Here is a 17,032-nt window from a genome sequence, read left to right on the forward strand (position 1 = left end):
ACACTGGCACTGTAAAAGATAATGTGGTTAAATATTAGGTGTATACTGACGTGGGTCCCTGCTGGAAATCAACCATTTACCATAACTGACTGCATTTGCTGCTAAAGCGCCCTCTGGTGGTTCATTATATACAATTCAGCATGCTTCAACATTAGCAAGTTGAATGTTGGTGTAACAGCTTCACCCAGTTCATACCATACATACAACATTAAAAACTCAACAGACAGTTGAGACAGTTTCATGTCCGAGACACAGGTCAACATAGGCTACATAAATCTATACCAGGGATCAACACATAAATTAAACAAACCTTTTTTTAGTTGATATAAATAACCAAGTTTAAAGAGTGTAACAGCATTACTGCCAATAATCATAAACACATGTATTCATGCTGGTTTGTGATATTTGAATGTTTTTCCACATAATGTTTAAAGTCTGGCTGTGCAATAATGACATTTGTTATATTGTAGTGGTATTATGTTGTCTGTGTGACCAAAACCAGTCTGGGGAATAATCTATGTGTACATAGCACATGTTTCAGCTGGTGTTATGAATCTTCATTTACAGCTTCATGTATGCAAAGCTATTCAGAACAGAGTCTCCATTGCTTTTTAATCAGTGTTTTATTAATGTTTTAACACATCAGTTGTGTTTGTGATCACCTTTCAACACTCAAAAATCAAAAAACCATAGCTGCAGCTTCCTGCTCCCTCCTGTTGTAATGTGAGGGTTCAGCCAGCAGATGTCCTGCTGTCAACATCCACAAGACTAAAGCAGCAGCACCTGATCTAAGACCTGGCTGTACACTGACAATATTTATTGTAAATCAAACATACAGTATTTAACAGCACATCACTGCACTTTAAAGACCACACAAGGGGGACTGGTGGAAGTTGTATTTTGTATAATTTTGCAGTTAGACTATGCAAATAAATCATATTAGGCTACAACACTCAGTATTTACAGGCAGGAGGGAAACTTTAAGGTGACACATCGCATAAGTGAATTAAAATACTCCTGCAGCTACAGAGCAGAGGTTGGAGACCATATTGCAGCAGGAAATACGTTGTTTTTTGAAGCAGGACTTTTAAAACATAACCCTGCAGCGCCCCCCAGTGGCCAAACCCTGGAACAGGCGTTGACCTCTATGATGGGGACAGACACTGTTTCAAGTGTTACTTACAAGGTACAGTTATAATGTTACAGAGTAAGCAGATAAGAAATGATGAAAAATGCCGACTGAGTCATAAAATAGTTGTGATATAATTTAATTACAAATTACAATATACTTTATAAAAATCACAGGTACATTTGGGTAAGAAAAATAATTGGTTTTAGGCAAATTACACTGTAGAAAAACTGAAATATGGAGTGCCGGTAGAAGTCTGGGAGAAGAGATGTGTTCTGGGATCATACTGTGACTGTGTACTCATGGCTGATTTTTATTATTATTATTTTTTAAATATTTAAAATAACTAAATGAGTTAGTTAAGTAGACCTACAGGTACAAACAGCTGAACAGGAAATTAGTTGTCCGTGTGACGTTATAAAACACACACTGTTTGTCAGTTTAACAACACTGTAATGTGAGTTATTTGTTCTGTTTTCTTATGTATGAATGAATGAGTGAATAAATGAATGAATGAATGAATGAATGACCTTTTCTAACAAAAATAAAAAAAATAAAAAAACAAACAACTAGAAAAGCACTCAGAGAGCGCAGACCTCTGCCAAGCAGCTCGGATTTCCCGCCATTTGATTATTTTATCCACTTCGCTGTTCCTTGTCCCATTATCAACCTTTCCTGAAAGCTTCATCAAAATCCGTTCACAACTTTTTGAGTTATTTTGCAGACAAACGAAGACAGAAAAACAAACCAGCGCTGGCGAAAACATAACCTCCTTGGCAGAGGTAAAGATAACAGTGTCCGAAAAAGAGTAGGTAGAAGTAAAACTTATATGTCCCTACCTATTTCTTTTTTTTAACACACATATTATTTCAATAAATTCCCAAATGTGTTCACTGTTTATTTATTTCATTCATTCTGGAAAATGGGAGCCAGTAGTGTCAGAAAATTATTTTTAGACTAACAAGGCTCTCCAAATTTGTAGTTATTTTGGTTATTATTTAAGCAGTAAACTCTGTGTGGTTTATAGTAAAAAATAAAACACACAGAACAACAGCTCCTCAAGCAAAGTACTGCTTTCAATGTTCTTATCTCTACTTAAGCACCTGGTGCTGTTTTTTTATCTGTACGTAACTGACTTTGTTGTCACAATTGTTTCAACACAAGTTTCATGTTTCAGCCCACACAGTGTGAACACTGCAATCAAAGTGTAAAACAGCTGAACACTGACGCTTTATATTACTCTGTAATTTAAATGAGAAAAGCTCAGAACATGCAGTGTGTTGAATTACAGCCTGCATACCAAGCTTCCCTCAGTTTCAGGTGTGAAAGGCACACAGGTGTGGTCTGACGCTGGTGCACTGTACAGTGCTGCACTCACCTAACTACCTTGTTTTCTCTATACCTGATGCCTTTTTATAGTAATGTACCCTGTAGTGGTGTATTAAACACTCTATATGTTGGTTTAAATTAATTTATTAACTTACTTTGAATACTACTGTTTTTGGTAATATTGTTTATATTAACCACGTTTTTAAACAACTCGTTTGTCACCCAATAAATTATCATAATCACTAACTATTACATAGAATTTTCTAAATCATTATTAATATAAAACATAACACAAAACAATGTTTTACATACTGCCAACCAACATACACAGTAGATACTGTATATACCACACATTCTTAAGGATTGGGACAAAACCTTACTTTTTGGGGGGGCTTTGATTTTTACTCTTCAATTAGACTGGGAAAATATATTTTAAAAGATCAACGTCTTGACTTACGGAGTTGACAAGAAGTTACATATTTATTTATTTCACAGCAGTTGAAGTGAGCAGCCAGCCAAGTTTTAGAGTTTTCTTAATGCTAATCAATATATACTTAAAACTATAATTCTTATTTAGTTTTGATTTAGAAGGGCTACGAAGTTGGTTATGGTTGAGACTCACCCAATAATAATAATATCATATTATATATTTATCAAAAAATTGATAAGCTTACCAGTCTTTATGATATATCTAATGTCTGATTTAATGATGTTTTTGTAGAAATCTGCTGGAGTTGACAAATTCTGGAACATAAAGAATATAGTTTAAAACAAAGATTATCTTAGCAGTACATTTTTACACTGATGTCATCAGTTTGTACTGTTAGTTTTAGCTTTTTAAGGATTTTAACACATAATTTAATTGTTTGAAGTTGTAAATTCTTGTCTGGGACAAGGGTGTTTTCTGGCACAGGTCAATATTAGAAGTTAAAAAAAATATATTTTATAAATCATAGTCATTTCATACATATACATCCTTTAAAAAAATTATGTTAAACCCCAGAAATGAAATTAGTGTGTTTCATTACAATTTTATGGCTCTTTTTGTAGGACATGGTCCATCCCAGTTCTCAAGAATGGTTGACAGAACACAGATTGTGATAAAAGGAGAAACATTTCTTTCCATTTTATAAAACCCATTTTCCCAGACTTCTTGTCTGATTCCCCAGTAACAATAATAATACATCCTATAGTCATTTAATAAACACTATTTAAAAAAATTCTTCTCTCGTAGTTTAGATGGTGGATAATCTCTGAGCTCTGTGCGTTCTGTCATCAGGACTTTGTGTCGAGCGCAGTGTGTACAAGCCCGTGAACGTCTGAAATGCTTCTTTGTTTGATGTTGTCCTTAATGTTGCAGTTGGTAAGTCTTTGGCTGGAGTGCACAGAACTTTCAGTCTCTGTGTGGAGAAAGAAAGGACAGATTGACATTAATGTCAAATGTCTGCAATTGGCTGGATATATCAGCTGGCAATTTCCTCCCTTTCCACTACCTGCGTGCCACAGTTTTGCAAGGGGACCATCGCTGCATCCTGAGCTTAGTGCTGCCCAAGACGACTGAGGTTTGTTTAGAGAAATGCAAACAACCCAGAATGATGACGGCTGCTTCCAGACCTTTCTCTAGCACTGACTAGCACAGTGCTGTGGAGACAGGTCTGGCTACAGGAGACTAACAGTATGTTAAATGTGGTGAAATAACAAATCTGCTGAACTAGGATCATGTTTTCAAGGCTCAAATTGAAAAACTACAATACAGGTTTGTTTTTACATATAAATGCAGAGCACAGCAAGCCTCATTACTGCATAAAATGAGTCAAATCGGGAAAAAGAAATGGCAGCAAACACTACAAACTTTCGAAGGTTTTCAGACTTTTTCCAACCACGTTTTTTACTTGGATACATCTGCGTAACTGGGAATCGGCGTCAACTAACAACCACAAGTTTAGTAGAATTTGAGCTGAAAACTATCAGATAAACCCCTTAACAGTCCACAATTGTAGGTTGTCTTTTGAGAAGCTTGCCTACCATACAACTCTGATATAGTTATTCCCATGCAGTGAGACAAAATGAGACTTTAAGCAAATCAAGTGTTGGCCACATGTGATCCAAACATACGATGATTCTTTGTCAATGTCAGGTTACATACATTCATTTAGTTACCCTGTTACAGATCCTAAATTGAGGTATTCAGAGAGTAATTCATACCTTAATGGTTTTTAGTTTCTGTAATAACTCTACTGTCTGATCTACTTCTGTAACAATATGTGACCGTACCTGTCTCAGAGTTCCTGGAGTGACACACACAGCATACAGCATCCACAGAGGAACCATGAGTGTTGAAGAGAGAGTGAAGAATCCTCCGATGGTGTAGCCCCACCAGGGGTATTCGTAAGTGTTGTTGAATTTGAGTGGGGTGTATTTGATCAAGGAGAAGAGGAATGTGCACTAAAAGAAAAACATAGGCAGAAAGAAGAGAGGACTCAAAATGATTATTCATTTTATCACACACAAATAAGAAAAGTCACCCCTGGCTATTTTGTTATTCAAGTAGTTTAAGGAAAACATACAATGGAAAAGTATGTGTGATACCAACTGTTTTACTGTTGCAGGTCCATTATTCACCAAATCATCATTTTTCCTGCTCTATATGACATAATTAATCTGTTTTCTAGCTAAATGTAACAGTATATTTCAATTTTCAGAACATTTTCTGTACACAAAATGGTCAACTTTTCTGACCTGAAAAGACTGAGAATCTCTTATCTACTGATTTTAGTTTTTGTCAATGTAAATCTTGTAAAAAAATTAAGAATCTTGGTGTCATATTTTTCTTAAAGATGGTGGCAGCTATAGAATAAAGGTGCAGTCTGCGATTCTAATCCAATAAACCTTTCGTCAAGCTCAGCAAATATCTCCTCCTGGTCCACTAGATGTGTGCTATGGGAGTGTGCTGAAAACAATCTGGTGTTCATACACAGCATCAAAGTGGCTTGGACCGAGCAACACAACACAATGCCAGCCTATCTCCCTTCTCCACATCCTTGCCCAAGAGGAACGGAGCCACACCATGACAGAAACTTAAATAACATCAGAGGTATTAGCTTCTGATCCAGCACCGATGGGAGGGTTGTACTTGTTTGGGTTTTGAGTCAAAATGGCGTACTCCACCTTTACAATTTATTTGCACATATGATCACACATTAAAATTCTCAATATTTCTTCAGAAAAAAAAAGCTAGTGATAAAAAAAAAAATCCTTAAACATTTCATTCAAAATGACACTAAACATCCTTGAGTTGCAACACAGCATCAGTGGTCCTGGTCTCCATCTGGTTTAGACATGGACTACCTTTAGGACAGAAGCCTTTGGCAGCTGTCAAAGACACTCGCTTGGTATAAAGCATAGACAAAGTAACAAGGCAGGAATGCCTACATCTCCAATGGTACTTACAGTACAGATAGCTGGTGTGAAGTACTGCCAACAATATTTCATAAAAGGCCATGGTCGATATCCAATCATGTCCTTTATATTATCATAGTGACGATCTGCACCTGAAGGAAATAAGTAGTGTTAGTTACATCAGCGTTACAGTATATATGCATCATTTTAGAAACAACTCTTCCAATTCAGCCTTACATAGTTCTCAAACTTGCATTGAAAACAATAGTTATATGGGTTTAAACTAGGGGTTCTAACCCTAAAGCTTGTGGGCTAGAGAACCCTTAAGGCTCATTTATGCTCAATGTTATATACAACAACCCAGATTCCAAAAAAGTTGGGATGCTGTTTAAAACGTCAATAAAAACATGGATTCACAGTGCTTTGTGAATATATTTTGACGTACATTCAATTAAACACAGTACAGAGATATTCATTGTTAAAACTGTTAAACTGGGTTGTTTTTATTGTTTTCGTAATATACACTCATACTGGAATAAACAGGGACGTCCCTGAATGAGACGACATCGAGATGGCAGCATGTGTTGCTCCAAAACCTCTATGTACCTTTCAGCGTTCATGGTGCCTTCACAGATGTGAGTTACATTTGTAGACATTTGTAGATGCAGCAATGAACTTTATTTACTGACAGTGGTTTTCCAAAATGTTCCTGAGCCCATGTAGTCATATCCCTTATACAATCATGTCAGTTTTTAATGCAGTGTTGTCTGAGGGGTCAAAGGTCATAGCCATTCAGTGTTGGTTTTCAGTCTTGCCCCTTAGATGCAGAGATTTCTCTGGATTCTCTGAATCTTTTGATGATATTATGGATTGTAGGTGGTAAAATCCCTAAATTTCTTGCAATTCTGCACTGAGAAATGTTGTTTTTAAAGTGCTGGACTGTTTCTCCACACAGTTTTTCAGTGTGGTGGCAATTTCTATGAGACAAAACACATTAAGTCAGAAACTTGTTTAATTCAGCATCAGCAGATGAACTCACAACAAACACTTAAGAATGAGCTGAGTGCAAAGAGTGAGCCCTGAACACACGAGATGTCAGATACTTATTCTCACTGACAACTGCTGAGGTCAGGGAGGGGGTGGGAGTTACCCGCTATCTTTAACTAGCGTCATCTGTGGGGGTGACAGAGTAGTTTGGCCCATCTTATCTAGTCATGTACGTGGACATCACGTAAAGCTCTCACAGCTGGTTACGCACTGTTACACGTCACGTAAGACACAGACATAGACATGGCCTTCTGTCCGTACTCTACGTTCATATCATCTGTCTTTGTGCACATTTTCTTAGACTTTACAGATAAGGTAGAAATGGAGCAGTACCACCAGGAATTCTGGGCCAATAGTCAACAATTTAAGCGAAACATGACTGAAAGGCATGGTGAAGACATTTTAAAAACTGTGTTACTTGTTGAGGAGAGGTTGTGTGAGTTTATCAGTAGTTTTAAACATCTATATGATGTCACTGTGCCCAGGCCCAGGGACAGTTACTACAGAACAGCTGGGACAGGAATTAAATGTAAATTGGATGGTAAAGCAAAGGAAAAGTGTGAGATTGCTACCTCACAGTGGATGAATCCATGCCAAAGTAAAGGATGCAGTATGTGGTCAGTGACGGTTACATCATTTGAAATGAGCATATCCGTTTTTGTACATAAAGAGAGTATAAATGAGCCTTTAAAATGAGAGGTAAACCAAACCAGCAATGTTCCCTGTTCTATGTGATTATTTTTTTTCTTTCCTATCCTGTCTCATGACCCTCAGGTGTGAAACCACTGGTGTAAAAACTGAGTTTATAATGAGGGAACCAACAGTGGCTCCAGCACATTTTACCAGGTCAAAAGTTCTCCTTACCATAGACCCATCCGATACAGACAGACTGAAGAACAGCAAACAGCAGAAGTGTCATCCCGCTGCAGGCATAGTAGTCAAACAGCTGAAAGAGATAAAGGCCTCCCTGCAAAGGAGAGAACCATAGAAATACAATTATATAAAACTTTATTTCTTTAGAGAAACACTGAATTCTTTAGTGAAAGTCAAAACAATACTTTATTATAAAAGTATTTACCATATAAAGCAGACAATATATTTTTAAAAAATGCAGCATTCATGTAAAGGTAACCCTTAAAAAAAAGTTGTTTTGCGTCACTCACCTCCGTGACCATGAAAAGGCCGACAAAGAAACTTCCAACAGAAATGGCGAGGAGGAGGAGTTTACGGCGACAATCATTTTGAAAGAAGCCAGGATACATGTCCGAGATGGTTGTAACCAGTGCCTCTTGATATACAAACTACGGTAATCAAAGATATGATTTTGCATTACCACAAATTTATATTATTGTTGTCTGAATTTTGCAATGACATTCCAAACAGATTTGCAGTCCTACCTCACTATCTAATCCTAAGAAGATGATCATGATGAAGAAGAAGATGGCCCAGAGTTGGGGGAGCGGCATTAGAGCCACAGCACGAGGATAAGCAATGAATGCCAAACCTGGACCTGCAAAGGTACATAAAAAAGTCACATTCTTTTAAGTCAATTCAAATATTATCACTCTGTGATTTTGTCAAGCATTATTAACCCTCCATACCTGATTCAGCCACCATTGATATATCCACACCTTGCTCCTTTGCCATAAAACCGAGCACAGAGAAGATGGCGAAGCCAGCAATGAAGCTGGTTAAACTGTTTAACAGGCACAGGTAAACACAGTCCCTGCAGGGGAAATATATATTAAAAAAAATAGTAAACCTCTAATCCAAACTTTTGTAAGAACTGAATTAAAAGTTGAATTGAGTACAGTCAGTGCAGAAGAAAGAAATGCCAACCTGTAGCAGTTGTTGCTGTACTTGTTGTAACTTCCTAAAGATGTCAGAACACCTGTGCAAACTCCATAGGAGTAGAAAATTTGGCTGCCAGCATCCATCCATACCTGAGGGATTTAGAGGAGTTTACGTTGAGTTTATGTTTCGTGAACATGCATGCTGAGTTTATCAAAATGTTCAAGGACAAAGGAGTCTGAAAAGTCGTCTGTTTCCACTTTGAGTAAGCATAACCTGATTTAATTTCTATTTAGTTGAAAATGTAAATGTTGCAACGGTATTGATCATTTTTGGGTAAATAAACCCCTTATTTTTTTACACCCACCTGTGACTCTTCATGCCTGGCTGCATGTTAACATGCTAAATGGTGAACATGGTCAACATAATGCTTGCTAACATCAGTATGTCAGCACTGACAGTATTAGCATTAGCATTTAGCCTAACTGAAATCACCACTGTGATTAAGTACAGTCTCACAAAGCACAAAGCAGTTTGCCTTGCTGCAAACTCATTTTTATGATTATATCCAGGCACTCAAAGCACTTGGTTAAGGTCAGAACAAGGTCGTACCTCTGGGTCAGCGAGGCGGGATGGATCTGGGTAGAGGTAGAACATGATTCCCTCTTTGGCCCCCGGTAATGTAAGACCACGAACAAGCAGCACCACCAGCATTACATATGGGAATGTGGCAGTGAAGTAGACCACCTGAGACAGAACCAACAGCTTTTCTGTTACTTTTAAGAGCAGGGTTTGCATGAAATTGGACATTTAAAATTAACATTAAAATCATACTGTACCTTCCCTGTAGTCTTCACTCCATTCCAGACACAGAAGTAACACAACGTCCAGGCAAGTAGTAGACAAAGTGCCAGGTCCCAGCGAATATTGCCAATTTCCTCAATTCCACTGGACAGGCCCAAGATTCTCCTCCTGCAACAAAGTTTATTAAGGAACTTACCGCAAAAAACACAGCAGCCCTTATTCGATAAATTAATCTGTGCTACTTACTCCCAAAACTCTACAACCGAAGAGGTGCTATTTCCGTACAGGTACAGAGAGGATGTTTGATTGTGACCGTGCTCGAAGCAGCCATCTTACATGAAAGAATGAGAAAGTAAAACTTTTTAACAAATTGAACACATGCCACAGTTTTATGTGTCATAGCTGGAGAATATATTCTCGGTACCTGTGTTCCAGCTGTTGTGACAGCTCGCCCATGGAAGCTCAGAGCTGAAGGATGAAAACAGGTACAGAAATGTCCACGCCAGTATGATGATGTAATACACCCCAGTGTACAAAACAACTATTTGGCTTCCATAACCTAAGCCTGTGGAGAGACAGAGATATTTTGACACCATGAAGAAACACCATTAATGTTTGTGCTAAAGTACAGCTCTGAGGTGATCGTACTTTGGGTATATCCATTTAAGTTAACTTTCTACTTCTACTCCACTGCCTATTAAAATATTTAACTTTTTAGTTGACTACATTTATTTTGGTAACAAGATACTTTTCAGATTAAGATTTTACTTGCTTAAAAACAGTGCATTGTTTCAGATTAAACTTGTGGTTTCCAACCTTTTTTTAAATGTTGACCTCTTGAAAAAAATCAGTACCTAGTTCGGGCCCCTTGTCACGTTTGAGACATCTATCAGTTGTTTGCAGTTCCACCAGAGAGGCCTTTTACCGCTTAACTGCCCCAATGGTTTCACTAAAATAATTGTTCAAGACCCAAACAACTGAAAGAATCCAACATTTTAAAAAAAAAAAATTGTAGCAGGTCCTTTGAAGAGGCCCGACCCCTAACTTATATACTAAATATAACTTAAATACTGGACTATGTATACTATGCATACACATTATCATTTGAGTCATTGTACATATAAAAATATGAAGATAAAATACTTAACACAGTGAGATAAATTAAAAACCACAAGCATTGTATGCAGAATAACAATATGGTCTAAAATATACTTAAAATTTAACTTTATCCAGTCTTAAAGACTAGTTATAACGTCCCATGCTACACAAATTGTGGTCATATGTAATAATATTCATTAACAGTTACACAGAATTGTTTTATTAATTTTGAAGCTGATTTAAAAGTGGTCAATGGACCTGCACTTGAATAGTACCTTTCTGGACATCTGACTACTCAAAGCACTTTTTACACTACGAGTCACATTCACCCATTCACACACACACATTCATACACTGATGGCTAAGGCTACGTACAAGGTGCCACCTGTAGCTCACTTTTTAACACTCACACACCGTTTGAACAGCCATTGGGAGCAATATCTTGCTCACGGATACTTTGACATGTGTCCCGTAGGAGCCAAACCGCTGATCTTCCGACTAGTGGATGACCTGCTCTACCTTCTGAGCCACAGTCGCCCACAAAAACTGGTTACAAACACCATGAAGACTTACCTTCAAAAAGAGGGCAGATTTTGCTCCAGCATGTTATTCCACCCTGACTGGTGTACTGGCCCAAAGATGTCTCCAGGAAGAAGAGTGGGATGCCACAGGTGAACAAAAACAAAACATAAGGTATGAAGAAAACCCCTTAAAATAAAAATAAAATAAATTGTTAAAATACTGACAAAACTGCATAATAATTTGTAAAAAATAAATGAATGTATTATGCAGCAGAAGAAAAAGATGTAATTATCTTAACAATGAAGAAATTAATCACTTTATAGCAAGAGGCTAAGGACAGAGTTGAAAGGATTCTTTCACTGCAACATTTACAAAATGTTCTTCATGCCAATTATTAACTGAACACCATCTTAATCCCTGGCAAGGCAGGCTACAACACAGTGTTTTTACATGACGTACACCTGGCCACAACAACAAGAAAGATTTACCTCCTCCATTTTTGTAGCAAAGATATGGAAACCGCCACACATTTCCCAGACCGACAATATGCCCGGCCACTGCCAAGATGAACTCAATCTTACTGCCCCACTGCTCCCTCTCCTTAGGGTTGGGTTGAGTATGTCCTGGTCTGGTCCCAAGGTTCAGTGGATTCAGTTTCACCTGTGAGTTTTGTCTTTGGTCCATTTTAACCTGAAGTAAGAATTTAATTAGCATATGTCAGTGTGTCAAAGATGACATGAGGCTGTTAGGTCATATCAAGCACAGAGACCTAGACAGGGGTACATGTTGGAATTCATTCAGTATTCTCAGACAGTATCAATACAGTTAAATCATTCAGGTTTCTTCTCACTACTATCATGTCTTAGTCAACATATATTGCCTGAATTGCATATCACATACACCATACTATATACGAGACCATAACAGGGCCAAAGATAAGCTACACACACACCCCTTACCGCATTCAAAAATCATGATCAAAGACTTAAAGTCAAGCTCTGTGAAGCTGTACCTACACACAGCAACACGTTGGGCTACATGTTAACGTCAGCATGCTAATACATTCACAATGTCAATGATAATGAGTGGATGTTAAGCAGCTATAAGGTTTACCATGTACACATCTAAGCATGCTAACTTTAGCTAATTAATACCAAAGCAGGCCTACAGCTGGACATTAGTTTTGCAGGTATTTGGTCATAATCCAAAATGTGGGTAAAATATGGTGGCGTCAAAGGAAGAGTCAGAAAATCATCAAAGATAGTAGGATTCATCTGCGGGAACCATGGATGTCTGGCAAATATTTCAATTCTGGAGCAACTAGCATAGCTAATGACATAAAAAAAATAGGATGTCAAGACTGCATTTTCTGACAAGTGATTCTGTCCCAACCTGGTGCTTATCTTTTTGTTTACATGAGTTTGGCTTTTTTTATCTACAGTGTTGTCCTGTTTAGTTGTTGTATCATAGACCCATTCACTGCCGTTACATTACCACCCCATGGGGCATCCAAAGATTAATTCATAAATGGAACCTAGACCTACAGCATGGACTGTGACTACAGTATGGTGGTCTCAGCCTCGGCTGGCCTGAGGACTCCTGGTCAGAGATGCCAACACACACACATTTTAATCAAAAGTATCTAAAAAGCAGCAAAATTATTCTCTGTTTCCTGCCCAGGGACTGCAGATGAAAATTAGCTAATAGCTAACTGTTAAATAAAATAAAATAAAATAAAATAAAATAAAGGTACTTTAAATCCAGATGCAAATAACTGTGATACAACAAATGCAGAAACACCAAACAAGGGCACGAATTTGTGATAGATAAACCTATGGTGAATTCAGCTTAGGCTTTATATACATTTTTTAAGGTTCAAATACATTTCCTTTAAAAAACTAATCAATGCATTGCGGGTACATGTCCAATATTTATGGTTTAATGTGTCCCTGCTTACTGGTTGCCTTGGTTGCAATAAAGGTAAAACAGATTCAACTGCATAAATAACCAATTCAGAGATTCCCATAAACACCTTAAACAAAAGCAAAATATTGCCTAAACTGTAGCAAAATATAATATAAAATTAGTCAAAGTCAAACCTGAAAGATGCACACTTTACCTTGCGGAGTTGAGCACTTCCTCCTCTTGACAGTTGTTTTCTCAAAGAAAACACCAGTCCCTCTCCAAGATTAAGTTGAGTGAAATGGGTTTCTGTGAGGAGTGGCCAGTGAGACCAACGTAACCAGTCTTTTCTTTAGAACCAATAGAAACTAACTGAGCAGGGCAAACCCCCCCGGCCCCTGCCCCCGCCCCTCCCCCCCAACACACACATCACATACATACAACCCATATACACAGCGTCAATGTGGGTTTTTGTCTGTTTTCTGAGATAAAACAGATAAGCACTTGGGGGGGGGGTTCTCATTATCTTGGGGATACAGACTTACATGCAGCACATTTGTCCCCTCTTGTTGCTGGATCAGATGGATCAGATCAAAATGTATTATTGTTGCTTTAGTTATTTTCCATGAATCAATAGAACCCTCGGTTGGACACTGGACTGATCTGTAAAATATGATAAAATAGTCACAATCCAACAGTAAAATCCTACTTCAGCACTGATGCATATAAACATTCTGATAATGTGATAACTCAAAATATATCACGATTGTCAGGAATGAGTATTTTTACTTTTGATACTTTAGGTAATACGTCTTAGTGTTGGCCTAAGTGGGATTTTAAATGAAGAGCTTCTACTTGTAATGGATTATTTCAACAACATGGTTTGTATATTTTTAAGTAAAGGGGAGCTGAGACGCTGACCTAATACTTGTCTGCACACTGACTCTTTTGTACACGTAACAGGCGTTGGAGTCCTGTAGTTAGATCATTTTGCTCTATAAAGAACATCTGTCTATGTATCTATCTATTAGGGATGCAGGATAATTTTAGCACGTCATCGGTATAAGCCCAATATCGGCTTTAAAAAGAACGATCAGAATCAGCCAACATGCTTTTTTATTTTGCATAGTGAATGAATATGATATACACTGAAAAGCATTGTATTTCATGTCTCCATCTGGTGGTGGGTCATCATAATAAGAGTATGCATGCATAATATGATGTTAATTCCACTACAAAGGAGACTTGATGATCACTAAAATTAGATGGGGAAAAAAGTGGCTATATCGATATCTGTTGTCTCCCAAGTAAGTTGCTATACATCAGCATATCAGATATTTGTAAAAAAAAAATAAATAAATAAATAAGATAGCTTGGCCAACACTAACATTTTAATTTTCATTTATCAGTGTGGTAGGCCTAAAGAAACTACATTACATTACTAACAATTGTTAAAATGTGAAGCCTTTATAACCTCATTCATTCATTCATTCATAACTTTTAACCTTTATAACCTTTATAATAAAAATGTTTTAACTTTTAAACAATTTAAATGTGCTGAAAACATTTACTGCTGCTTTTCCTCGAAATTTTGCCAAACCTCAATACTGCTGGCTAGTCTTGAGTCTTATAAGTTGATTAGCTGATGGATGCCAAATTCAAAAAAGTATAAGTCTTGGAATAAAATAGAGAATTTAGTAGTGCTTGGATGGATTTGTTTGCTTTCACTGCCAGCTAGTTAAAGTACCTAATAATCATAAATAGTGCCCTGCACAGTTGTAGCCACCTTGTGATAAAACATTACTGAATGCTTATTTAGACTATTAGTACAGGCTAATTTAAATGTAATAGGCCATGTTACCTTTTGCAGCTCCACACAGATTTCTTTTATTATTTTTGGTCAAAAATGGCTCTTACGATAGTGAAGGTTGCCAACCCCTGGGTTTGGTTTGGGCAAGAGGAGTGGGATTGGTTGGGGGTAGGGCAATAATGTCAGTGTAAATCAATCTGAGGCAGAGTAAGGCAGAGTAGGGCGTGTCATGCCTTCACTTTCTTAGGAACTGCTACTGTACCAGTAGTGGTTGTTACAAGCATGCTACTGACCATGAACCACAATGCCGCCACCTAAAGTCCAGTTGAAGAACTTTTGTTACACTTGTTACATCTTCTTCTCTCCCTCATTTATAGTACTTACCTCTCTATTGATAAATCTTTCTAATACACACATACAAAGCACCGACGAGGTCATTTTTACTATTACTTCATCAGATAAAAAAGTCAGCTGGTGGACTTTTTTTCCATGGAGATTATTTTCTGAAGATGTTAAAAACAGAATGTTGTCTGCTGACAATAATCTCCTATTAAAATCTGTAACTACCTGTCATTGGAAAGGTAATGCACAAGAGGTAAAACAAAACCAATATACTCCATTTTGAGAATGATATTTAGCTTTTGTTTGTGAAGTTGAACTTGCTGTGATATGCAGTTTAATGGACATCTAATAGTACACCAACAGTTAGTATGTAGTACTGTATGGGATTAGTATGTAGTATGGATACCGGACATGGTGAGTGTTTGGTTTCTTTTTTTGTTGTTGTTTGTTTGTTTAAGCTTCCAAAGGGTCAAGGTGTTCCCTCACTATACATTCTGTATTAAACAAATTTTTGTAGTATGTACTAAATTGCTGGGCTGTTGTGTGAGCTACTAAAGTGAGAGTACAAACTCAATAATCAAATAATTTGCGCACTAAAATGATGTTTTTATTATCCAATAAACTGAAAAGATTGCAGGTGACAATGTAGATTTTTTTGTGATAAAATACTTAATTAATAATTATGACTAATTATTTCGAATACCAAATAATTTCTAACGCCAAATATTGAAACTATGGAGCATGATAAAATACATACAAGTGTGATACTTGCTGACAACCAAATGCTGCATGTGTGCAGGCACTAGAGGGAGCCAATGATCTGCTTTCCCTGAAACTGAAGCTCATCTTGTCCAGCCACAAATATCCATCCACTTATTCTTTACAAAGTTGCAGCGGGTCAATCACCAATCACCAGTCAATCAAAGGGCTGATACAAAGCGACAGACAACTTCAACAACAACCTGCATGTAACTGATGTGGGAGGGCCCAAAGGAAACCCAAGCTGACACAGGGAGAACATGCAAGCTCCACACAGAAGGGCCCAAACCAGCCAGTGGAACCTACAACCCTCTTTTTGTGAGGTGACAGTGATAACCAGCGCACCCAATGGCACACCTGATCATAACCTGGTCCTGCTGACAACAAACTATGTCTCGCTTGTCCAATGGCAGCCCGTATCCACAAGGAGTGTGAGGAGGTGAACTCAGGAAGCTAAGGGCCACTTCATAGTTTTGGTCTGTGTGATGTAGAAGTCGTCATCCACCTATGTCAACAAAGATCAACATGGACCCCTATGTGTACGTCCGCAAAAAGCCCATTTTTTTGTGATGGCGCAGACTCTAAGCGTAGCAAGCACACGATTGGACATGCTCCAGTCTCTTGTTCCAAACTCCTGTCCAGTCCAAAGCACTGCAGTCAAGCCAGCCGCAGCCACGGCACCATGGTAAAAATCTATTTTGAGTTGGATTTTCGACAGACATTTAGTTTAGACTGAGCAGTGTCCTCTTAGTTTCAATTTCACTTGATGTCAGCAGCAGCCCTCCCACTTTCAGCTGGAACTGGGTCTGGCTTGGACTGTACACTGCCTTGCTTATAATAAGCCCTGTGTCATGGGTGATCTGAAAGTACTTCGTTATTAGAAGGAGAAAGCCTTAATGCCTGGGGACAGACAACTAAGGAATACACATGTTAACCTAGGGAGGAATCTGGGGAAGTGCAAGGACTCCTGCAGGAGGAAGCTGGAGGCCAAATTGAGGAAATCAATAAGTTCAAGGTGAGAGACAACCCATGGGCAGCCTGGAGAGGAAGAGTGAGCTAAGCTGTTTCTTCTTCAGGTTTATTTCGCAGTCCTCAGATGT

General features: G+C 37.9%; 1 protein-coding gene across 1 annotated transcript in view; it reads right to left on the reverse strand.

Moving 5' to 3' along the window:
* Nucleotides 1–1,287: 1,287 nt before the first annotated feature.
* Nucleotides 1,288–17,032, reverse strand: part of LOC125895998 (sodium- and chloride-dependent GABA transporter 2-like) — a 49,115-nt gene continuing 33,370 nt past the window's right edge. Inside the window, exons 2-15 of the mRNA XM_049588272.1 lie at nt 11,608–11,809; nt 11,171–11,305; nt 9,924–10,064; nt 9,746–9,830; nt 9,535–9,667; nt 9,308–9,442; nt 8,744–8,847; nt 8,506–8,600; nt 8,302–8,414; nt 8,068–8,205; nt 7,769–7,871; nt 5,909–6,009; nt 4,733–4,903; nt 1,288–3,858 (exon numbers count right to left, since the gene is read on the reverse strand). Coding sequence (XP_049444229.1) covers nt 3,694–3,858; nt 4,733–4,903; nt 5,909–6,009; nt 7,769–7,871; nt 8,068–8,205; nt 8,302–8,414; nt 8,506–8,600; nt 8,744–8,847; nt 9,308–9,442; nt 9,535–9,667; nt 9,746–9,830; nt 9,924–10,064; nt 11,171–11,305; nt 11,608–11,803 — 1,815 coding nt within the window. The 5' untranslated portion in view covers nt 11,804–11,809 and the 3' untranslated portion in view covers nt 1,288–3,693. The remainder of the gene's footprint in view (nt 3,859–4,732; nt 4,904–5,908; nt 6,010–7,768; nt 7,872–8,067; nt 8,206–8,301; nt 8,415–8,505; nt 8,601–8,743; nt 8,848–9,307; nt 9,443–9,534; nt 9,668–9,745; nt 9,831–9,923; nt 10,065–11,170; nt 11,306–11,607; nt 11,810–17,032) is intronic.

Source organism: Epinephelus fuscoguttatus, linkage group LG1, assembly GCF_011397635.1.
Source record: "Epinephelus fuscoguttatus linkage group LG1, E.fuscoguttatus.final_Chr_v1".
NCBI classification, from domain to species: Eukaryota; Metazoa; Chordata; class Actinopteri; order Perciformes; family Serranidae; genus Epinephelus; species Epinephelus fuscoguttatus.